Source organism: Pelophylax lessonae (assembly GCF_965119305.1).
Source record: "Pelophylax lessonae genome assembly, chromosome: 1".
Lineage (NCBI taxonomy): Eukaryota > Metazoa > Chordata > Amphibia > Anura > Ranidae > Pelophylax > Pelophylax lessonae.
The window spans coordinates 719,598,627-719,623,737 of NC_138768.1; the positions used below are offsets into that span (position 1 = coordinate 719,598,627).

The following is a 25,111-nucleotide window of genomic DNA, read 5'->3' on the forward strand; positions in this document are numbered from 1 at the left end:
TCACTCATCAGATGGTTTCTGGTCACTCTGGTCTTCTTTCTGTTTCTGGTATTCTTGTAATATCTGAAAATGAACTTCATGTAAGACACATTCTGCTACAAGCAATTGTATAACATTTTTTTGTATCATAAATCGACAAATTAAATTTTTTTGCAATAAACAGAAAATATAAATATCTATGGAAAACTTTGATAACCACTTGAGCTCTTTTTACCCCCTTCATGACCAGACCATTTTTTGCTATTCAGCACTGTGCTACTTTAACTGACAATTGCACAGTCATGCAATACTGTATGCAAATTAAATTTTTTTACACAAATAGATCTTTATTTTGGGGGTATTTGATCAGCACTGGGGGTTTTTTTTTTGCCATATAAACAAAGAAAGACTGAACATTTTGAAAAAAACTTCATTTTCTACTTTCTGTAGGAATAAAAATCGAATTTTGCCATAAATTTAGGCCAAAATGTATTCTGCTACACCTGTCTTTGGTAAAAAAAACAATCCCAATAAGTGTATATTAATTGGTTTGTATAAAAGTTATAGTGTCCACAAACTATAGTATATACAGTATCTCACAAAAGTGAGTATACCCCTAATATTTTTGTAAATATTTTATTATATCTTTTCATGTGACAACACTGAAGAAATGAAACTTTGCTACAATGTAAAGTAGTGAGTGTACAGCTTGTGTAACAGTGTACATTTGTCATCCCCTCAAAATAACTCAACACACAGCCATTAATGTCTAAATCGCTGGCAACAAAAGTGAGTACACCCCTAAGTGAAAATGTGCAAATTGGGCCCAATTAGCCATTTTCCCTCCCCGGTGTCATGTGACCCGTTAGTGTTAAAAGGTCTCAGGTGTGAATGGGGAGCAGGTGTGTTAAATTTGGCGTTCTCTCTCTCACTCTCTCATACTGGTCACTGGAAGTTCAACATGGCACCTCATGGCAAAGAACTCTCTGAGTATCTGAAAAAAATAATTGTTGCTCTACATAAAGATGGCCTAGGCTATAAGAAGATTGCCAAGACCCTGAAACTGATCTGCAGCACAGTGGCCAAGACCATACAGCAGTTTAACAGTACAGGTTCCACTCAGAACAGGCCTTGCCATGGTCGACCAAAGAAGTTGAATGCACATGCTTAGCGTCATATCCAGAGGTTGTCTTTGGGAAAAAGAAGAATGAGTGCTGCCAGCATTACTGTAGAGGTTTAAAGGGTGGGGGGGTCAGCCTGTCAGTGCTCAGGCCATTCGCCACACACTGCATCAAATTGGTCTGCATGGCTGTCGTCCCAGAAGGAAGCCTCTTCTAAAGATGATGCACAAGAAAGCCCGCAAACAGTTTGCTGAAGACAAGCAGACTAAGGACGTGGATTACTGGAACCATGTTCTGTGGTCTGATGAGGCCAAGATAAACTTATTTGGTTTCCAACATGATAACGACCCCAAACACACCTCCACATTGACCACTGCCTTGCTAAAGAAGCTGAGGGTAAAGGTGATGGACAGGCCAAGCATGTCTCCAGACCTAAACCCTATTAAACATCTGTGGGGCATCCTCAAATGGAAGGTGGAGGAGCACAAGGTCTCTGACATCCACCAGCTCTGTGATGTCATCATGGAGGAGTGGAAGAGGACTCCAGTGGCAACCTGTGAAGCTCTGGTGAACTCCATGCCCAAGAGGGTTAAGGCAGTGCTGGAAAATAATGGTGGCCACACAAAATATTGACACTTTGGGCCTAATTTGGACATGTTCACTTAGGGGTGTACTCACTTTTGTTGCCAGCAGTTTAGACATTAATGGCTGTGTGCTGAGTTATTTTGAGGGGACAGCAAATGTACATTGTTATACAAGCTGTACCCTCACTACTTTACATTTCTTCAGTGTTGTCACATTAAAAGATATAATAAAATATTTACAAAAATGTTAGGGGTGTACTCACTTTGTGAGATACTGTATATTTGAAAATGTGTTAATTCTGATGTACTGATGACCTATCTAATTTCTTGAGGCCCTAAAATGCTAGGGCAGTACAAATACTCCTCTTTTTTTAACCCCTCCCTGCCCCTGCTATAGCAGAGGCACGGCTACAGTGCGGGCTTACTCTGTCAGGAGGTCGTACACATTGACATCCTCCCATGATCTCGCTTCCTGCATGCTCTGTGATAGTCTTGAGTCCTTCAGACTCAGCTGATCAGCGATCGGAGTAAAGGACCAATCACAGCGGTCCTTTACCACTTGATTAGCTGTCAGCCAATGACAGTTGATCATGGATGTCAACACAAGACGGTTATCAGCTTTTCTTTCCTCATGCTGACAGTATTGGGAGAAAAAGGGAGAGCTGATAACCAGCTTGTGTTAAAGGGACATTGATAATCAGGGCACTGATTATCAGTGTCCTAATTATCAGTACAGTCCCAACAGTTCTGCCAATCAGTGCCCACCAGTGGTACAAATCATTGCTCATCCGTGCTGCCAATCAGTGCCCATCAGTGTCTTCTCATCAGTGTCACCTATCAGTGCCCATCAGCACTGCCTACCCATGCCTATCAGTGCCCAATAGGGACACCTATCAGTGCGACCCATCAGAGCCCATTGGTGCCACTTATCAGTGCCGCCTCATCAGCGCCCACCAGTGCCGCCTCATCAGCGCCCACCAGTGCCGCCCATCAGTGAAGGAGGAAAAAAACTGGATTTTTGTCTTACCGTAAAATCCTTTTCTCTAAAGTTCATTGACGGACACAGCTCCAAATCTTCTTTGACCCTTGGGTTATGCTGCTCTCGATACGAGTATGAACTACGCCCATAGGGCCGTCCTAGGGGGTATACTCCCACTTCCTGCTGTAGGACTTCAGTTTTGTAAGAAGCAATGTCAGAAGAATACATAACCCAACTCAACAGACGGATGGGTTCTGTGTCCGTCAATGAACATCAGAGAAAAGAATTTTACGGTAAGACAAAAATTGATATTTCTCTTTCGCTTGTTGACGGACACAGCTCCATATCTTCTTTGAACCTTGAGACATCCCAAAGCATTGTCAAAATGAGGGTCGGGAAAAAATGCAGCAATAAACATATTTCCCAAAATGGCTAAACGTAGCCAACCAGGTAAAACAGCTCAACAAGGAACAACTGGAGCTCACATACCAGGAAAAATACACCCTCAAGAGGCAGGAGCCTCTGCAACAGCAGCCTGCAAAACTTTGCGGCCAAAAGCAGCATCCGCATATGCGAGTACATCCACCTTGTAAAATTTTGTGAATATGTGCACAGACGACCAGGTGGCTGCCTTGCAAACCTAGAACACTGACGCCTGATGACGGAAGGCCCAGGAGTCACTAATTGCCCTCGTAGAATGCGCCTCAACAGGGAAAGGAGGAACCTGACCCTTGATAGAATAGGCCTGCACCATCGCCTGCCTGATCCATCTGGAAATGGTTACAGCAGATGCGGCCTGCCCCTTACGAGAGCCATCCATAAGGATAAACAAGGAATCAGATTTTCGAATCAATGTAGTCTCTGCCAGGTACACCCTGATTGCCCCAACCACATCCATGGAATGCAAGGCAATTTCTTTAGGATGTTTCGACTGAGGGCACAAGGAAGGCAACACAATGTCTTCATTTAAGTGGAAACCCGAGACGACCTTAGGAAGGAACGTCTGGCAGGGACGTAGCACCACTTTGTCCCTTTGAACTATCAGGTAAGGTGACTGACAGGACAACACAGCCAAGTCTGACACCCTGCGTGCAGAAATAATAGTCACCAAAAAAGCTACCTTCTGTGACAAAGTAAGCAGAGGAAGTTCACAAATATTGTCAAAAGGCGGTTTTTGAATAACTGACAGTACCAAATTGAGGTACCACGGAGGCACCGGGGACCTTAACAGGGGAACCAAGTGGCGTACCCTCTAAATTAAAGTCTGAACCAAGGTATTTGTGGCCAACGGGCGTTGGAAGAAAATTGCCAAAGCAGAAATCTGGCCCTTGATGGTGCCCAGGGCCAAACGCTGATCTACAGCACTTTGTAGAAACTCCAGCAGATGGGACATCGAAAAGGAACAGGGGGGAACCCCCCCCCAGACTCACACCAAGCAATGTACGCCCTCCAAACTCGATGATAAATCTTCCTGGAAGTAGGTTTCCTAGCTTTCAACAGTGAAGGAATTACGGAATCAAACAACCCTCTGTCCCTCAGTACCTGGCTTTCAATAGCCAGGCCATTAAAGCCAGCGACTGTAAAGCAAGATGGAAGATTGGTCCTTGAGACAAAATATCTTCTGAGAGGGAGTCTCCAAGGGGCATCGGCTACCAGTCTTAATAGGCCAGCGTACCAAGACCGGCGAGGCCAGTCTGGGGCCATCAGAATGACTAGAATCCCTTCTGCGTCGATTCTGTGCAGAAGTCTCGGCAGAAGTTGTAATGGAGGAAAGGCATACATTAGACGATACTGACCCCAAGGTGCCACCCGAGCGTCCAAGGCGGTGGCCAGAGTATCCCGAGACCTTGCACAAACCTATGAACCTTCTGGTTGAGACTAGAGGCCAACAGGCCCACATCAGTGTTGCTCATCTTACTTTAAAAAAGTAAATAGTTACAGTTACAAATTACTTCTCCCAAAAAGTAATTGAGTTAGTGACTCAGTTACCACATTGAAAAAGTAATTAGTTACTCAGCAAAGTAACTGACTTTTTTTTTTTACTATTCTATAATGCAATTATGTTCTATAAGATCTTTAATAGTGGTGGCGGTGTGGCACACTGTGGGGGTCCTGAGTCCTCCTGACTGTGTGAGTAACTGTTTTTTGGTACCTGCTGCCTGGAGTGGCTGGCTGCTGGTGGTGTGGCACACGGGTGGTGGCGGTGTGGCACACTGGTGGTGGTGGTGTGGCACACTGGTGGTGGTGATGGCGGTGTGGCACACTGGTGGTGGTGGTGGCAGTGTGGCACACTGGTGGTGGTGGCAGACTGGCACACTGGTGGTGGTGGCAGTGCAGTACACTGGTTGTGGCGGTGTGGCACACTGGTGGTGGCGGTGGGGGTCTGAGTCCTGACTGTGACTGAGTCTGACTGAGGTTTTTGTTTTTTGGTACCTGCTGTGATGATGGCTGCTGGTGGTGGTGTGGCCTGCCCAGGCACTTGCACTCTGTGGTTCGGGTCCGTCTGGCTCCGTCCTCCTCCAGGCCTGTCTGTCTACGCCTCTCTCTTCTCTTCTGGGCTGGCTGTGTGCGGTGGTGGACTGGTGGTGGACTTCCTGCTGCCCTGGAGTCCAGGACTATATTTTTTTATACTTAATCTATATTGCCGGCCAGGCTGGCAAAGTGGCAATGAGTCGCTGCATGCTCTGGCATGCCCTCCTCCTGGACCTGCCGCACTGTGCTCTTTCTGCCACTCACGTCTCTCAGTCTGAGTCTCCTCCTCCTCTCTCTCCAGTACCGTGTACAGCGGTCATAGAGGAGAGGGGGAATTACAATTACATCTAGTGGCGATGGATGTAATTGCGGTAACGCAGGCGAAAGTAGCGGCAACTGCGTTACTGCGTTAATCAGTTAGATTACTCGTTACCCTCTAAAGTAACTGCGTTAAGTAACGCCGTTTACTTAAACGCAGTTACTACCATCACTGATCAGGAGTCCCCCACCGGAGACACAGCCGATGAAACATCTCCGGGTCAAGAGACCATTTGACCGAATCCAGCGCCTGTTAACTGAGGAAGTCCGCCTGCCAATTTTCCACCCATGGAATGTGCACAGCAGAGAGAGCTGGAAAAAAGCATTCTGCACACCTTAGAATGCCGGCCACTACTCTGGCCGCTAGGGCACTTTTGGTGCCGCCTTGATGATTGACATATGCCACAGCCGTGGCATTGTCTGATTGAATCCTTACCGGGTGCCCCCGCAGAGGATCCATCCACAGGGACAGGCAAAGCCTGATTGCCCGAATCTCAAGGACATTGATTGGCAGACTGGACTCCTTCGAGTTCAAGCACCTTGAGCCGGATCTGTGTCCAAGACACTTCCCCACCCGGACAGGCTGGCATCTGTGGTAACCACCGTCCAGTACAGGAGGAGAAAGGATTTTCTCTCAACAGGATCAGATTGTCTAAGGACTGTGGATTCTTGTCCCATTTGGCAAGAATCTCCTTTTCCAGAGGTCTGGTATGGAACTGAGCAAACGGAACCGCCTCAAAGATGGAGACCATCAAGCCCAGCACTTGCATGCAAGTCCTGAGGGATGACTGCTGGTTTAATAACAGGAGCCGAATCGCATGCTGCAGCTTCAGAATTTTTGTCTCCGGAAGAAACACCCAGGCTGAGGCTAGATACAGAGTCCAGTTTGTTGGACGGAGTCAGAGCTGATTTCTGAAAATTCAGTGTCCAGCCGAACTCTCGCAAGGTTTGCACAGTGATGTATAAATCGTCTTTTAAGATGGTTGGAGACTCTGCACGCAGAAGAAGATCATTCAGGTACCCCAGTACCGCGATCCCCCTATGCCTGAGCAAAGCTAACAGCAGGGCCAAAACTTTTGTGAACACCCGAGAAGCTGAGGCGAGAGCAAAGGGTAACGCCGTGAATTGATAGTGCTCCTCGCCCACGACATATATTAGGATAAGAAGGTAAGCGTCCTTGATATCGATAGAGGCCAGAAAATCCCCTTGATGAAGAGATGCCACTACCGTGCAAATGAAATCCGAAATTTCTGAACCCACACAAAGCGATTCAGGGCCTTGGGATCCAAGATTGGACGGACCTTGCCTTCCTTCCTGGAGACAGTAAATAAAAATGCTCCGACTCTGGAACTGGTATAATGACTCCTTGCAATAGGAGATCCTGTACACCCCCCCCCCCCCCAAGAAGGCCCTGCAGACGATCCGGGGACAGACGCAAGTTGGTAGAGAAGAACCTTGAGACCGAAACTCGATCTTGTAATGTCTTGAATGAAAGCGGTCCATGTGTCCGGAAAGAAGCAAAGACGTCCCCCCACCCCAGGTACAGGTGAGGGTGCCCCTTCAGGCAGAGGTGGACTTGTCCGCAGGACCAGCAGAACCTGCTTTTGACATACCAGATCAGGGTCTCTTAGAACCTCCCGCGAAGTTACGGGCGCATTTTAATCTCTTGTCCTGCAATCCCGTGGGACGAAAGGGCCGTTTATGGGCTGAGAAGAAGGGACCACGCTTGCGACGAGGCTCTTTGCTCTTGGTGACCTGTGTAAGCAGGGTACTGTTACCTCCCATAAGACTTAATGATTTCTTCCATAGAAGCTCCAAACAGGCGGTCTCCTACAAAGATGAGAGGGGTCAGCACCTTTTTGAAAGCCTAGTCCGCAGACCAGCATTTCAGCCAAATCATACGGCGAAGAGTCACAACTGTCACAGACACTCTGCAGTCTAAAGGAGCCGCATCCAGAGATGCATCACAGATATACTGTAACCCATGTACCAACTGATCTGCCAGTTCCGTCAGCTCAGGAGGATGCGGACCCCCTTCCAAATCATGGCGCAGAAGCTTTTCCCATTCCGTTAAGGTCTGGGAAACCAAGGTTATGGCAAACACCGGCCTGAAAATTGAACTGGCCACAGTATAAAGGTATTGGACCAGAGACTCAGGTCTCTTGTCCACCGGGTCTTTAAAAGGACAGAGAGTCCTCCCCTGGCAATAGTGTGGCTTTATTTAACCTGGAAACCTGAGAGTCCAACATTGGCCGAACTGTCAGTTTCTTTAACAGGGACTCTTTAAAAGGTTACCTCCTAGCGAAACGCTTAGGTATTCCAACAATGCGTTTTTGGGGAACCCCACTGACTTATGACAATAATAGGCGAAAAAGGGGAACACCTTAGTCGCCTGGGAAAGTCTGCGGGAACCAAATTGCACCTGCACAGCCAACACAGCATTAGTGGTGTCTTCCAATTTTAAAGTTTCCTGCACTGATACAATCAGTGCCTCCACAAGCGCCTTTTCATGTGCGGCCCTAGTGAAAGAGGATTCATCTTCACTGTCAGAGCACTCAGGGTGCGTGGACGCAGACCAAGTGGGTTGACTTCAATAGGAAGCTACAAAAACATGGCCGCCGAGCTGCACAAACATTGCCGCCGATACCATTACGAACCATCCATTGCAAAACGTCAGCGCCCGCGCAGGACCACCAGGTATATGCAGCCAGCAAGGGGGACCCCCTCCACAATTGTAGCGGACTAGTCAGCTGGCATCGCACCCCCCTCCACCTGGCCCCATCACCGCTGAACACCCTGATAAATGTAAATAGTATGGCCACCCCGGGGGGGGGGGGGGCGGGGTGGGGACTGAGGGGGCAGCTGGTGAAAGAGACAATAGGGGGACCCCAATAGTGAGGAGGAGCGCCACTTTGGAAGAGAGGATGCATGGGAGGTCTACCAACCCGGAGGGGGGGGGGGTGGCCCGCGTCCGCTCTGAGCATTCAACAGAGGGAAGGGGGGACACTACTCACCACACCTTTGAACTGGGCGGGCACCACTCCGGGCAGACCACCGCACCATCTTAGAATGGGGGTGATACGGGCCAGAGGTATGCTGCAACTCAGGTCATGACTAGGGCTATGCGTCCTCACTAGACGTTTAATTTAATGCCGGACTGGGAAGCATCTAGGATATCCAGTGCATCGCCCAGTCCAGCAGTTGATTGTAGTACTCACTGGAACAGACTTGATTGTAGTTCAGAAAAAAAAATAAAAGAAAAAAATGTGAAAAAGAAAAATGCTAGGACCAGAGATCCCAGCAAGGAACTAGGTCCTTACTCCTGAATAGGCAGGAAAAATGTAGGTCCTATAGCAGGAAGTGGGAGTATACCCCCTAGGATGGCCTTATGGGCGTAGTCAATTTTTTTCCACCCAGTGTACTACCCCTATGGAAAGCAGCAGAATCCAAGGGTTCAAAAAGATATGGAGCTGTGTCCGTCAATGAACGAAAGAGAAATTACCTGTTTGCAAAGCGTTATAAAAAAAACTATGAAAAAATTGGATTTTTGTCTTACAGTAAAATCCATTTCTCTGATGTCCATTGACGGACACAGCTCCTGGTCTGCTTAACCATTGGGTTAGAAAAGACAAAAAAGAAAAAGAGGGGCGCACCGACCTAGTGCATTACCATAAAACCATTTATTAAAATATTAAAATGTGTACAAAGTACTCACAAGACTGGTGTGATACAACACACATCAAGAATAGCATATACAGTCTCCAAGGTAGCCAGGTCCCAATTGTGACGAATGGACATGCAGATGGTCGCATGGGGCTGCTGTGGCTAGGCTGACGAGTTTCAGGGGCGAGCCCCCTTCCTCAGAGCCAGAAAAAATGCTGCCCCATGCGACCATCTGCATGTCCATTCGTCACAATTGGGACCTGGCTACCTTGGAGACTGTATATGCTATTCTTGATGTGTGTTGTATCACACCAGTCTTGTGAGTACTTTGTACACATTTTAATATTTTAATAAATGGTTTTATGGTAATGCACTAGGTCGGTGCGCCCCTCTTTTTCTTTTTTGTCTTTTCTACCAGTGGTTCTGGATACCCTTGATCCTGAAGGGGGCAGCAAGACCAAACAGCTCTCTTTACATCTGAGTTTGTAGTGCACCTCTTTCTACTCCATCAGACAGCACTTGAGCGCAGGTGGTTTTGTTTTACTACTTGAATAACCATTGGGTTATACTGCCCCCTACAGGAGTAGGACACTAGGCAGGAAAAAAGTCTGACTACGCCTACGGGCAGTCCTAGGGAGTATACTCCCTCTCTCTGCTATAGGTACTCATTTTGTTACAAGCAGTGACAATTCCACAGAGGGGTAGGTGCTGTGTCTGTTAATGAACATCAGAGAAATGGATTTTACGGTAAGATAAAAATCCCACTTTCTCTTGATGGACACAGCTCCTGATATTCTTAACCATTGGTGATGTCCCAAAGCAGTGATAAATATGAGGGGTGGGAACAGCAAAACATAAATTCCCAAGGCTAAACTATAGCCAACCAGGTAAACAGGATCTCAACCAAAACAACTGGAGCTCACCTGAAAAAAAAACAATACACCCTCAAAGAGGACCAGGTTGTATTGCACAAAGACTTTGCAACAAAAAGGTTGGGTTGATCTGGAAGGGTTCAAGGATCGTCCACAAACATGTTCACAATGGCGGTGTTTCATATTTTTCTGCGCTAGGCTGGCGATCGTAAGAATTCACTAGAATTCTTTCCACTTGAATCCTGTAAAGTTGTATGGCAGAACTGGCCCCACGTTGTTACCAGAGCATCCACTTCAAACGCTCTAGGGTCCTTGGTCCTTGAGACTAACCTGTCCAGCTTCACATTAAACCTGGATACCAGACGATCCAAATCCAAACCCCACTGTCAACAGAGTTGCTCAAACACCTCTGGGTGAAGAGCTCACTCCTTCAGGGACCGATGTTGATGGCTGAGAAAGACCGCCTGTCAGTTTTCCATGCCTGGAGTGTGGACAGCAGACAGTGCAGGAACATAAAGTTTTGTGCAAGACAGGATGAGATCCACTTCCTTCTAAGTAGCCTGAATTCTGGTGCTTTCTTGATGATTAATGTATGCCACCTCAGTGCTGTTGTACAACTGCACCCATGTCTCATGCTGGAGTGTAACGGCATTGAGGAATCCAACAATGTCTTCCTGTTCCATGCTACCAAGACATTCTGTTGGGAGGACCTAGAATGAAACTGAGCAAAGGGCACTGCCTTGAATCGATTTGAGGGGTTTGTCAGAGTCTTGAGCAGAGCCCTCAGAACATGACATTCGCCTGGAGGGAAGAGCACACTTGCATTGATGGTAACCAGTTTTAGAGCTAAAAATTCAAACTTCTGAGTTGGGGAAAAGGATGACTTCAGCAAATTCAGAATTCATCCAAACTTCTCCGGAGTGTGCATTGTGATTTGTGAAGAGACACATTGGTCTCCAGTAGTAAAGGAGATTGCTCCCTCAGAATTATATCATCCAATACCCTTTAACAGGTTATGCAGGAGCCTCAGGACCAGAGGCTGGACCTTTGAGAGCTGTTGACAGGCCAAAGAGCAGAGCCACAAACTGAAAGTGGCGGTCCTCCTCTGCAAACTGCAGAAACCTTTGGTGAGGTGGAAAGATCAAAACATGCAGATAAGCATCCTTGATATCCACTGATGACAGGACATCCGTCTGCACCATTTCCACAAGAAAACTCAACTGGTTCCTTTTCCATTAATAGGGAGGCGAGAGGAGGAATGCGTCTTCTTACAACCAAGGCAGTTAAAGCTGGCAATTATTTCAGAAATAAACCAGCAAGAGCAGATGAGAATTCCTCCACAGACACAAAGGAACTGGAGGAATTTGATCTGGAATTAGCACAAATACTGGAGGAGAATCAGAGCCGCAAGGAAAACACACTGGGATCCAGGGTTTACACTGCACAGGGGGCTGCGCTCAGATTCATTCCTACCTCACCCCTCCTCATTGCCATCAATAAGTCATTGCCTGCTGACAACTATACAAGGGCTCTTACTCGTAACAGTGGTCCAAGTCAGGTGAGAAGGCACTGTGCCACTAAACACCAGCACTCGGTTTACCCCAGGGGATTTGACTCCTAATCTTGTCAGTGCCTCTCCTCTTCCACAAGGAAACACCTTATATTATACTCGCTGTGACAATATTATACTTGCTACACCTGTAGTTCCAAAACACCAATAGCTGTGCTGCGATCTGTAGTCCCACAAAGACAATTACTCTGCTGTAACCTTCACATGCAGATCTAAGATAGGGACCACCAGTGCGCTCCAGCCCACTTGTGATGTCACTGGCCATACTGCGCATGCAGCCAAGCCAGTCTAGAGGAAATGTAGGGGGGAAGAGAAAAAAAAATCTCTGCTTCCTGCATTGGCACCCAATGCCTCCCTTAACCCCCCCTCAAGTGCTGTCACTGCTAAGTAGCACTTGGGGGGGGGGGGGTTTGACTCAGGAAGCCATACAGTAAAAATTTTAGGGCCACAATATTTTTTCCTGGTCTCTCCCAGGAGGGGGAGGGGGGGGGGGTTCTGAGTTCAAAAAAGAGTAAAAAGGGTATCAGCGGAGACTACCCCATAGAACTCACCATTCCATACTTCAAGGGGTTCGATCTTCACACATCACCTTGGACAATGCCACAAGGGCCTTCGGGAACTAGACTGCCCGGCTGGGGGATCACTGTCCTAGACCTGTATAGCACCCTACCCGTCTGGAGGTAATATATCATTGGGTAGGGTCCCATTCTGCAGGGTCCAGTACTGACCAGCAACAACATGCTGAGCAGTGGTGTCAGATAGCTAGTTCTACCCACCTGCCAGCAAGCTCAGGAAGACAGTTGGCATGACAGGCAGTGCACACAGAGCCCGCACAACTCCATCCCCCTTCTCCTAAGCTGCCACACAGAACAACGCTCTGCTCAATGAGTCTAGACCCGCTGTTCTCTGCCAGCTAATCAGGGCAGAGTGGGAACTGTCAGTTTGTGTTGTGAATTATTGCATCTGGGGATGAAAGCTTTCATTCAAAAAACAAAAGCTGACAAAAGTAAAAGCAAGGTAATATGCCAGGCTGCCTCAGACAAGTGTAGTAGCTGGTGTGTGCTGTATTCAGTGTGTATATTTGTAAATAAAAACACTCTTCTCCAGCTGCAGCCATTCACAATACGATCCGACAATTTCCACTATCTGTGATCTGAATAGCAGGCTGCAGATCCGGACTGGCAAGAGGGAGATATTCTGGAAGCAGTGGAACACATGGCTTATGCATTAGGAATATACAGCAAGTAACTGAACTTGTGTTATCCTACTCATAGGAGACCCGATAGGCATCGCAAAAAGGAAACAAGCAAAGTCACCTATATAGCTATAATCTACTTCTATATGCAACAAAGCATGTCTTTTATGTGCTGGTTTTGTTATTCTGTCTGTAGTATTTTTGCTCCAATATGGATATCTAAGAAAACAACAATATTACCATATACTGCAACTTGACTTCTAACCTTGTAACTTTCCTCATTAAAGTGTATATTCTGTTTCTTGTAGAATTGTAAACTAATAAAACTCTTAAAGAAGAATTCCAAGTAAGGCATTTTGTACACAGTTACACTGGTCCAGCTTGGACCAATCTAATCTATGCATATGCCATATCTGTGAGATCCTTCTAGAAGCTGGAAATCACTGCAATATTGGCGCTTCCGGGTCCAATGATGAGCGACTGCCTTGCTGCTTACTGAACAGAGGTCTGCGGCTTGGGGCCATTCAGAGAACAATTTGCTTTTTTCAATTAATGCAAAGCGCTCTCTGATTGGACAAGGTGGAGAGGCGGAGTGGTGTCGCCTCTCCCCCTTATCCAATCAGAGAATGCTTTGCATTCATTGAGAAAATGCAAAGCATTCTCTGAACTGCAAAACAAAACCAAAGGAATTCCAAGTTCAACTTACCAACCAGCCTGCTAACCAACCAAACTGACCTGACCTTGAACAGTAGGCGTTAAAAACAGGGGTTTCTTTTACACACATTTGCAAATACATACGTAAATTACAGAGCCCCATCAGGGTACCCCAGTATTTTCTGTAGCCTAACTCAAAATTTAATAGCCTCCACAGTGGAAGCACATGCATTATAATGGATAGGCAGAGGGCAGGTAAGCCTAGAGGGAGCCCACCCCTCCTTAACTCCTTTATGACCGCCCGCCGCAGATGTACTGCAGCGGGCAGCCGCTCCTGGGCGAATCGCGTACATGTACGCCGCTCGCTCTCGGGAGTCTAGGGGGCGAGCGCGCGCCATCAGAGGCGCGCTCCCGCCCCCGCACGTCAGCGGGGAAGCCGATGCGTGTGTCAGGTGGCTCCGATTGCCGCCTGACACCCACGATCGCTCCCCGCAGAGAGAGGAGGACGGTCTGCTGTTGTAAACACAGCCGACCATCCTTCTCCCTGGGATGATCACAGAGCTCATGTGATCCTGCTATATAGGATCACATGTCTCTATGGTCATTTCAGAAGCCATGCCCCCCCACAGTTAGAATCACTCCCCTAGGGTCACATTTAACCCCTTGATCACCAACAGGGTTAATCCCTTCCCTGCCAGTGTCATTAATACAGTAGCAGTGCATATTTGTAGCACGGATTACTGTAGTAATGTCGATGGTACCCCCAAAAGTATCAAAAATGTCAGTTAGGGGTCCGATCTGTCTGCCGATATGTAGCAGTCCCGCTAAAAATTGCAGATCGCCGCCATTACTAGTAAAAAAAAAAAACAATGAAAATGACATAAATATCTTTCCCGTAGTTAGTAGACACAATAACTTTTGCGCAAACCAATCAAAATACGCCTATTGCAATTTTTTTTTTTACCAATATGAAGCAGAAAACAAATTGGCCTAAAATGTTAAAAAATTTAGATTTTTTAATTTTTTTTTGGGAATGTCATATAGCAGAATGTGAAAAATATTTTTTTTTTCAAAATTGTCTCTATTTTTATGTTTATAGCGCAAAAAATAAAAATCGCACAGGTGATCAAATACCACCAAAAGAAAGCTCTATTTCTGGGAAGAAAATGACGTAAATTTAGTTTGGATACAGCGTCGCAAAACCGCGCAATTATCCTGGTCAGGAAGGGGGTAAAATCTTCCGAGGCTGAAGTGGTTAAAGGCACAGGGAAGCACTGGACACCCAGCAAATAGCACAATGGCAGCAAAGGTGTCCAGTACGTCCCCTCACCAATATAAAAATCCCTGTTTTTAATGCATACTGTTAGACAATTCGGTGGGTTAGCAGGCTGGTCGGTAAGTTGAGCTTGGAATTCCTTTGGTTTTGTTTTGCATGTGTTGCCCTTTCATGTGCTCCTTGCTGCAAAGGCCAGTGGTCACTTGTTTGTATTCTCTGAACTGCGCCCCTGTTGAGCACCCAACCGCCTGCGTTCACAATGCAGCAGAGCAGCCACTCAAAACGGGACCGGGAAGCTAGTGGAGATCACTGGATTAGCAATGACTTCTACAGTGATTTCCAGCTTCTATAGAATGATCCCACAGCTATGGTATATGCATAGTTACACCAGTCCAAGCTGGACCAATGTAAAAAAATGCCATACCTGGCTTTTACCTGGAAGTATAAAAAAAAAACTATCCCTACATTAGTCTCATAATTGCACAATACAAGCTATTCAGAACAAATCCAAGCTGCTTGTAGCTCTATGTATAAAGCTGCTGCAAAGAAACAACTAGAAAGAGTAGAAATATATTTTTTAAATGATGTTTAGGCAGTGAGAATGGGAACAAAAAACAGTGGGGGTTTCTCAAATCTGACCGCAAAAGTGGAAATACACTGCTCCTTTACAAACCAAAAAGTATTTTCCTCCCTCTAAAATAAACTATTAAGGGGATGCTTTGTGACATTAAAATATGTGAAAACTGAATCAAAATGACCATTCATTGATCCAAGTTTTTGAAAATTGATTTTCCCTAGGCGTTTTTCCCTACCTTCACGTGCTGGGTTCTACTTTCATCTACTTCTCTCCTGAGGTGGTAATTTTCCATCAATGTCTTGTTCCACAAGCTATGTATCATTTGCTTTTCTCTAGCATACGACAATGCGATTTTCTTTGAGGAATCGACCCTTTTTATTAGCTCTTCTTTTTCAGCATTCGCTGTTGCCAAGCCTTTAAGTATCATCTCTTTTTCTTCCTTTAACCGCTCTACTTCTTTCACCAGTAACTTCTTCTCAAAACATAGATGGTTTCTTTCATCCTGAATTTGTTTCCTTTGTTCAAGAAGTTCTTCACATTTGTCAGAAACAGCTTGTGAGTTATGACGATACACCTCTGAATCTTGCTCGGCCCTGGATAATTGTACATGAAGGGAGGTTTTTTCTGTTCTGAGCCTGTTGATTTGCTCTCTGTACTGGAGATTTTCAGAAGTTAAGGACTGGGCATAAAAATGCAGTTGTCCTAAAGCTTTATGAGCCTTACTTTCAGGTTGGTCTGGGATTTCTGCTTGATCTGTTTCACTTGAGAAACTATTTATCCCTGCTGTTTCTTCATGTATGCTTTTAAACAATGTGTTAAGGTTTCCCTTTTCAGGTGTGCTCTCATTATCTTCTATTTCTTCTAGTGTTGGCTCACTTTCCACATACTCATGACTAAAGTAATTTGAATCATGGGATTGAATAAGGTCCATAATACGTAGTGTGTCATCCTGTATAATTTCCTCAAATTCAATATTTTTCATCGTACTGCACAGTGGACCACTTTCAATGTCACTGAATGTGCTTTCAGATGTGCTTACATTTGCAGAGTCTACTTCTTCAGTATATGAATCTTGTTTCCAGAAGTTCCGAAGGTGGACTCCATTATTTTTCAATGAAACATTTGATTCTCCTGGTTTGCAGTTGTCTGTATTCATCTGCTGCAGATCATAGTTCTGCTGTGTGTCAGTAGTTATAAGTGAATTCTCATCACTGTCTGAAAACGTTTCAGGTGAATCCAGTGTACCTGAATATTCTGATGTTCCCATATCTTTCTCTACAGTACTTTCAGTTTGTTGACTTTTGTCTTCTGTATAGATGATATCATTGATCTAAGATACAAAAATAAATAACATAAATACATTTTTAATACGCATGAAGGGGTTAATTTTTTAACCACTTAAGGACCAAGCCTATTTCTGAGACATGTTGTAAACATGTTAAAATCAGTATTTTTTTCTAGAAAGTTGGTTGGAACCCCCAAACATTATATATACCGTATTTATCGGCGTATAACACGCACCGGCGTATAACACTCACTTAAATTTTAGGAGAGAAATTTCAGAAAAAAAGCTGAAATTTAAAATAAACAGCTTTGAACTCAGAACATTTTTTTTTTTTAAATCAAATGACTTTCGGGACTTCCGATGACAGCGCGTCCATCCTTCTCCTCGAGGGCCGCCCGCCCCCTTCTACCTCGCGGTGCTGCATCCTGGCCTTTTTTTTTTTTATATCGGCGTATAACACGCAATGCTGCTTTTTCCTCCATTTTTAGGAGGAAAAAGCGTGTTATACAGCGATAAATACGGTATATATTTTTTAGCAAAGACTCGGGAGAATAAAATGGCGGTCATTGCAAAATTATTTTTCACACGGTATTTGTGCAGCGGTCTTTCAAACGCAATTTTTTTGGGGGAAAAATACAGTTCACTGTATTAAAAAAAAACTAAACGGTAAAGGTAGCCCAATATTTTTGTATATTGTGAAAGATAATGTCACGCCGAGTAGATACTCAACATGTTACGGTTTAAAATTGTGCACACTCGTGGAATGGCGACAAACTACGGTACTTAAAAATCTCAAGAGGCGACGCTTTACTAATTTTTTAATGGTTACCAGTTTAGAGAGTTACAGAGGAGGTCTTTTGCTAGATTTATTTCTCTCACTCTGACGATCACGGTGATACCTCACATTTGTGATTTGAACACCGTTTACATTTGTGGGCGCCACTTACGTATGCATTTTCTTTGGTGTGCGAGCTCACAGGGCCAGGGGCACTTTTAGAAAAAAAAATTCCCTATTTATTTTATTTTTTCACTGTTCTGTTCCTTAAAAAAAAAAAAATAATAATAATATGATCACTTTTATTGCTGTCACAAGGAATGTAAACATAATAAGCAATAATAACACTTAAAGTATTCAAAAACGCAGAAATCTGCATTATTGAATACTGTCAGTTTTTTTTAAATTGGTGCCGTTGGCAACGGAGTAAACTGGAAGTGACATTGGTTACTTGTTTGGAGACCCGATCAAAGCCAAATCCGGTGGGATGGGAGACCCGGGCAGAGCTGTGGAAGGCGGAACGCTACCTATGATAACCGCCGAGCTGCTGCTGAACCGCATCGGTTGTTATCATTAGAAAGCCGACCGCCCGCTCTAAAAAACTGTACTGGGTCGATGCCTGCAACTACAGGCATCACCCCGGTACAACCACTTCTTGGTTTGCGGGAAGTGGTTAAAGGCAAACTGGCTGTTCACTTTGCAGGAGAAGTTGCCCAGAACTTACTGAATGTGGTGATTGGTGAACTGTCAATTGCAAAGAATACCCAATCATATGCAAGGGAAGTTAGAAAAGATGCATTTATGCATATACATGATTGAACAATGAAAGTAAACAGAGCTTCACCTCATTCACCAAGCTCTGAGGCAAATTGCCTTGCTAAGGGAACAACCTATTTGCCTTTAGTAGATCCAACCCCAAATGTATTCCAATTTCTTTTTAGCTACTCAAAATTACTCAAATGAATAGTAACGCCTAATGGAGAATTAAAAAAAAAAAAAATTATGTTATAGATATAAGAAACATTAAAAAAACGTACGTGGTTCACTCAAATTGATCATTTTCTGCGTTCTCTCTCTAACCTCTCTGACCTGACCACCATGACTTCTATGGAATTTTTGTGTCGCAAACACGACAAATTGCGGGGCTATATTTCAATGATTTACAATATGTTGACGGACTCTCCTCTGAAACTCCCATACATGGAGCGTTGGGAGGCAGACGTCCAGGAAACCATTGATTTGGCAGACTGGCATGCCATGGCTCAGGAGGCCTCCAGATCCCTAATTAACACCTCAATCATAGAAGCTAATTATAAGGTACTACTGCGTTGGTACATGGTGCCGACCAGGATAGCATCCTTTGTGCCCGGGGCGTCTCCTCAGTGTTTCCGAGGCTGTGGCCAGGTTGGTTCTATGTTCCACATTTGGTGGCAATGCCCCAAAGTGAGACGTTTCTGGATCAGAGTGTATAACTGTATATACTCTCTTACACAGATAAACCTGACTAAGTCACCGCAGCAGGCCCTACTGGGCAGAAAGGTGGACACGGCAACCAGGGCGCAAAGGAAACTTATAACATTTATTTTTACAGCGGCCAAAATTACGATTGCTAGATCTTGGAGGTCTCCTGTCCTGCGGTTTGAGCAACTTAGACACAAACTATCCTGGATAATGCTGAATGAGAGGCTGTCGGCTCAACTGGATGATAAGATGCACATATTCGACAAAGTGTGGGAACCCTGGCTCAATTATCTTACTGGGAACGAATAAGTAGTCCGCTTGGGTCTGGAGGTGGGGGTCCGGTGGGCGGGGTTGGGTCCATTTCTTCCTCTTTCTCTCGCCTTTTCTTTCCATTTCTTCTTTCTTCTCCATTTCCTTTATCCGCTATATTTGTCTCTCAGCAGCCTTTTTCTTTTATTTTATTTTTTTGCTGAGGATTTCTCGGTGGTCATCGGCCGTGGTTTAATCTTCTAGGTTGGTTTCAGCCCAGCTATCTAGCAGTAGCCTATATGTTTATCAATTAGCGAAGGCTGATATTGTTTGTTGGAGTTCTGACGCATTGCGGGGGGACGTCTCTATATCTCCACGTGTGTGGGAGTCCTTGAGCCCTCACTTCGCAAGGTCTCCCTCCTGGGAAATAAGTTTCCTACTGTATTTTTATGCTTGTTTATCCCGGACTGTACTACCTGACCACTGGGACTGTTATACGGTTTCGTACCGTTTTTCAATTATTGCTGTTTTGTTATAACACACGTTTGTATGCTGAAAACTTTCAATAAAAATCATTGAAAAGAAAAAAAACGTACGTTTTGCAACCTAATTCCTAAACCCCTCAATTAATGGAGATGTTAGGGGTTGCTAAAAAAAACAAAATTACATACTCTATGCTGCAATATCAGTGAGATACAGCAGCTGTACCCCGCCAACTCAAAGCCTGAGAGCGGAGCGATCACATGACCTCTGACTGCTTGGTTCTCGGTCTTCTCGGAGCTGAGAGCACTGACAATCAGTCACCGCTCTCCCCTGCCCAGTGCTCCCTGGAGTGCTGGGCTGGAGAGGGGGCAGGCGCAGCTGGCTTTGGCTCTCAGCCATGCACTGAGAGGCTGAACCAACTGTCAATCAGGCTGCTGAGTGGATCCTGACAAATATGGCCAACATCCTTCCACAGCCTGGAGCAGCTCTGTGATGCAGCTGACAGCGGGCTTTAGCCCACTTTCGGCTGATTCTTGGTCACAGGGGAGCAAAAGTAAGTGCATTCCTGTGACCCAGAAGAGAAGTATGGTAAAAAAATTTATATTTTAAACGTAATTCTTTAGGTAGCTAAAAAATAAATAATTTTTCTTAAATTTTTTTTAATGCTATAGGACTGCACACTAGGGGGCTGTTCCCCTTTCTGCACCTGCATTTTGGTCAAGGGATCACACCTCTTTAGAATCATGTAGGCCAGCTCATAATATCTACAGTGCAGGTGTGCAGTGGGGCTGTGTCAGCTGGTCCCTCCTCTAGCTGCCAACTGAGCCACAGTCAAGGACACAAGCAGTGGGCAGTAGAAGGACTGACGTCACTGCATTCTCCGGACGCTTGATTTTGTGGTATGGTTCTCATTTGTGAACTTACTGCTGTGATTGTTTGCTTCTATGAATGTGAGAAGTGATCAAGTTTTTTATAGGGGATCCAAGCGGGGTTAGCTGCATTTTAAGCCGGCTGGGAGAGTTTCTCATGCATTTATGTTCTGCTGTTTTGTGCTGTTGGTAAGCTGCTATATGTTGCCCAAGAGCACTGGAGCAAAGCGGTCATCAATTTCATGCACAGAGAGCACTTTTCATCACGGTCATGTACTGATTGTCATTGTTGTGGAATTGCACAGGACTTTATTACTATTTGCACAAATGGACTAAGTTATATACATATGAATTGGTAAATTGTTTTATGCACAGAAAGCACTTTCCATCACGGTCATATAACTATCTACATTGCTGGAAATCTGCACTGTGGATTGGATTCTTATTTTTTGCACAATTAAATGAATTGAGAAATTGCTATTTTGCACATATTTTTTTAATTTTTTTTTATTTATTTATTTTTTTAGCATTTTTTAAAATAATGCTTTCACATTTACATACTGAGATATTATGCGGGATAGACGTCTTGTTTTATTTAAAAGGATAAGCATACCTGTTTTTTCCTTTTTGAGTAGTAAGACTAACTTTTTTAGGTGAGCAGGTCTCACTGAAAAAAAGTAGACTGAACCTGTGTGGGTGAATTTTGGATATGGCCCCAGTCAGTGAAGCAATGCCCTGATGTTTCTCCTCACACATGGGGCGTGGTTAAATCTAGTGGGCAGGGCGAAACACTTTACTCACGTGGCGTAGGAGGAGCCTACTCCTGAATCCACTCTTGATAAGTGCAAATGACAGGTCCTTTGGCTTGTAATAACCCCCGCATTACAGGAAGATTATGGCTGCAGGGATGAAGGGGAGATCAGAGGACAGAGGATTTCAACTAATGCAGCAGCTAACACCACAAGGTTTTTCTCTTTTATTCATTCAAGGTTGGTTTAAAAGGTTTGTGTGTTAAACATTTAAAAGATATAATGATATATATCAATTATTTTAGTAAATTCACCTGACGTTCCTCATGCTCTTCTTCCATTGCAATGGTCATTGGAGCCATTAAAAGATTACTTCGAACACGTTCAATTTCACTGATGCTTAGATTCAAAGTATCAGCAACCTGTGACTGAATCTGAAAAAATTAAATTTTAAAACTCTTTACTTGACATATTGACAATGCTGTACAATGATGATAAAATCAATATTTATTTATGAAGATGTGAAAAAGGGCCATCGTATAAATAAGTCTTTTCATCCGAAATACATTCTTTTTTTTTTATAAGCAGATGCTATGGACTGAATCACATGCAAACATTGAATTCATCTTGAAGTCCCCACAGGGGTGATTCCCTTGCTGAGAATTATATTGACATATAAAGAGACTCCAGAGTTGTATTAAACCCATGTACTTAGAAATAGTACTGTATATCTAATCCAATGTCATTTGAGCCTAGTTCTGTCTATTAATAACTAAAGAAATCTCCAAACTCTTGAACAAGGCATTTGACGTTACCTATCATAACTCTTTGCTCGTTTTCTCCTATTTTACACTCTAGTAGTGTCTGCCCCTTCCAATGTATCTGCCACATAATTTTCTAACTTGGCCTCCCCTTCAATTCTAGTTTAAATACTACCCCAACCTTACCATAAACCCAGCATAGCAAAACCCATTCCCTTTCCATTCAGGTACAACTCTACATTAGAATACAAATCATAACCTAATGGAAAGTCAGCCCCATGCTCCAGAAACCTAAATCATTCCACCTTGCACCAAGACTCTAGCCATGCATTCAGTTCTTACAGCCTGATGTTGTTTATCTGTTATGCAAAGTACAAGCAACACTAAATAAAGTAAATAGAGTAAATAGCCTTGGAGCTCCTTCCCTTCAACCTACAGCCTCGTTCTTTAAAGAGGTTGTAAACCCCCGGACGAAAAAAAAACCAAAAAACTGTAAGACAACGGCATAATGAGCTAGCATCGCATACTAGCTCATTATGAAATACTTACCTTAGAACGAAGCCCTTTCAGCGGCGCCCGCTCACAGCTGACATCTTCCCCGGTGTTTCCTCCAGGTTTGCGGGCTTTGGCAATATGAATGGCCGCGCTAACGTCACTCCCACCCATGCGCATGGGAGCCGCTTGTTTGCGGAATGGGCTCTGAAGGTCCTTCAGAAATAGTACTCCCAACATGGACTAAAACAGCTGTCTCTCGCAATGATTTGTCTACTTGGTCCTTGGCATCATTGAGACAGCTAACCATTCTGTTGAGCCGATTTTATCAGTCTTGCTGATGACACAATCCACTACAGTAGTTTGTCCCAGATGATTAGTGACCTACAATTGCCATCATCCCAAATAGTCAGTACATAAAAATAACACTAAAGAGTGTTGATCTCCTCTGAAAAGAAGGGGGGGATTTTTAAGGCAATAATTCATGAAAAAACAATAAATAAAATGTATTTATTGGATTAAAAGAAACACATCATGTCATGAATACACAGATATAGAGATTCCATAACCGAACGTGGAAAACCACAGCGGGTCATGGATCACAAAAATCATGTAACATACATCCTAACAATGCAATACAGAAATGTGTAAGAAAGCAAGGGATATAGTCTCCCTCCCGCACTGGCATAGGACCCAAGGCGAGGGAGAGCGTTCATCCAACGCGTTTCGAGTGATTAACTGAACTTTTAGTTCCAATCTTCGTCAGGGATATGTGAACTAATCCCTTTATTTTCTTACCTCAAAAAAATGCCAACAAACAGACACAAAAAAGGAAAAACAGTGTAAGAATACATTAGAAGCATGAATGCGTCACCCACCCAACACTCCAATCCATGGTCATGGATGTAATAGTTGAAGAAAACGGGCATATATGTACAGAAAAATACCCACCAATACCTCCTCGTAGCAACAAATATTGCAGTTGCTATGAAGATCCAAGCTTCAACGAAGGAACAATAACCTGTCACTGTTGACCCAAAGAGGAACCGGAGTGGCTCAAGGGCTGTCTCGGATATGAGGTTTGGCACCCATAGTCTACCCATCCATTAGGCCCACGGGGTATATATCGACAAAAAGGAGTACCCCTTAATGTATGGTGCCTAAAAATAATAATGATAAAAAATATATATTATTAAGAGCAGGCCAAAATAAGACAAAATATGGGGTGATGCCTATAAGGTAGTAGCCCAATAACCCAAGCTGAAAAAGCTAAAAACAGAAGGAGAGAGAGGGGCGGAAACAAAAAAGGGGGGATTTTTTGTAAATTCAGCCAGCAAGCAATAATGCCTGGCTGAAAGTAACAGAAAAACACCCCCAAACGATAAATGTTACTTACAGGCATCCAAGAGTGGAAAACTTCAATGAGTGTAGGCTAAACACGGACAAATCCCGATGGAGAAACCGAAAGGCCAACAAGAAAAAAACTGGTGTATCGCAGCTCCACAAACCCCTGGCTACCTCATACAACATGGAGGAGCATGGGGATAAGGCACCGTGGTGGGTCTTGGCGTTCTCTATTTCAAGGAGAGGCGTGGTGAGTACTCACACCCTCTTTGCATTCCCGCGGGTTCGCGCTACCCGGAAGTAGCTGCGTTCCCGCGTGTGGACCGGAATTGGTGCGCACGGCGCACTGGAAGTGACGTCATCGTCAACTTCCGGTTTCAGAGGGGAACGAGAATAGAGGGCTAAATTACCACCGACACAAATTGGAACACCGCACACAGTGGTAGAGGAAGCTCAGACCACGCCAGGCAGTGCACTCAGGCCCCCCACTGGAATCCATCCAAGTGTGGGGGCCCACATGTGCCGGACCGGAGGCGCAGAAAAATAGGGGCCAAACCAACACTGTAAAACCTGCACATGGTCATAACAGTGTACCGAGGACAAAAATAAAATTGTAATATGAAAAAATATGTGAAAGAGCTTGGATCACAAAGGGGAGGAGGAATAAAAAGGGATGAAAAAACCCCCCAGGGAGAGTGAGCATCCCCTAGAACCAGGCTAGAGACATGCCTGTCCTATGTAATAAACACCCATGCACCATGGTTCCAGAATGCAGATGGTAACGCAGCACATATGCATGCTACAATGTATCAAAACAGACATGACAACATGAAAAAACAAAAGTTATTGCAAACATTTGAAAACCATAATAACAATCATGCAGACAATAATTATTGACCATATAAAAGATTATTGAACCACAAAAAATATGTATATATATATTTTCGCTCTGTTGTTTGAAAAGCATTACAAATAGTGAGAGAAGAAAAAAATAAATATATATGTGTAAATGAAATAAAATAAAATGAAATGAAATAAAGGAAAATAAATTAAAATAAAATAAAATGAAATGAAATGAACTAAACGTGGGGGGGATGGGCTGGGAGAAGTTTAATCGGTCTTGCCTGAGCTAAACCCTTGTAGAAAAGGTCTGAAGCTCTCTAACTCGTTTAAACCCGGTCGTTTGGTGGCATCCAGAGTCTGGATCCAACGTGCCTCCCTCTGGAGCAACTGCTTGTTCCAATCGCCGCCCCTTGGTGGAATGTGAATGCGGTCCAAGACGGTAAAATTGACTTGAGGCATGACTAAATTACACTAGAAGGGATATTTTTCTAGAATGAGAATGAGCAGTAAGGGCTCATGCACACTGCCAGGGGCGGACTG

General features: G+C 44.4%; 1 protein-coding gene across 1 annotated transcript in view; it reads right to left on the minus strand.

The window, feature by feature from the left end:
• The window catches only part of LOC309549169 (uncharacterized protein), a gene marked incomplete at both ends in the record, with an annotated part of 85,013 nt that continues 59,902 nt past the window's right edge, over positions 1-25,111 (minus strand). Inside the window, 3 exons of the mRNA XM_082249269.1 lie at positions 1-63; positions 15,496-16,590; positions 21,446-21,565. Coding sequence (XP_082105395.1) covers positions 1-63; positions 15,496-16,590; positions 21,446-21,565 — 1,278 coding nt within the window. The remainder of the gene's footprint in view (positions 64-15,495; positions 16,591-21,445; positions 21,566-25,111) is intronic.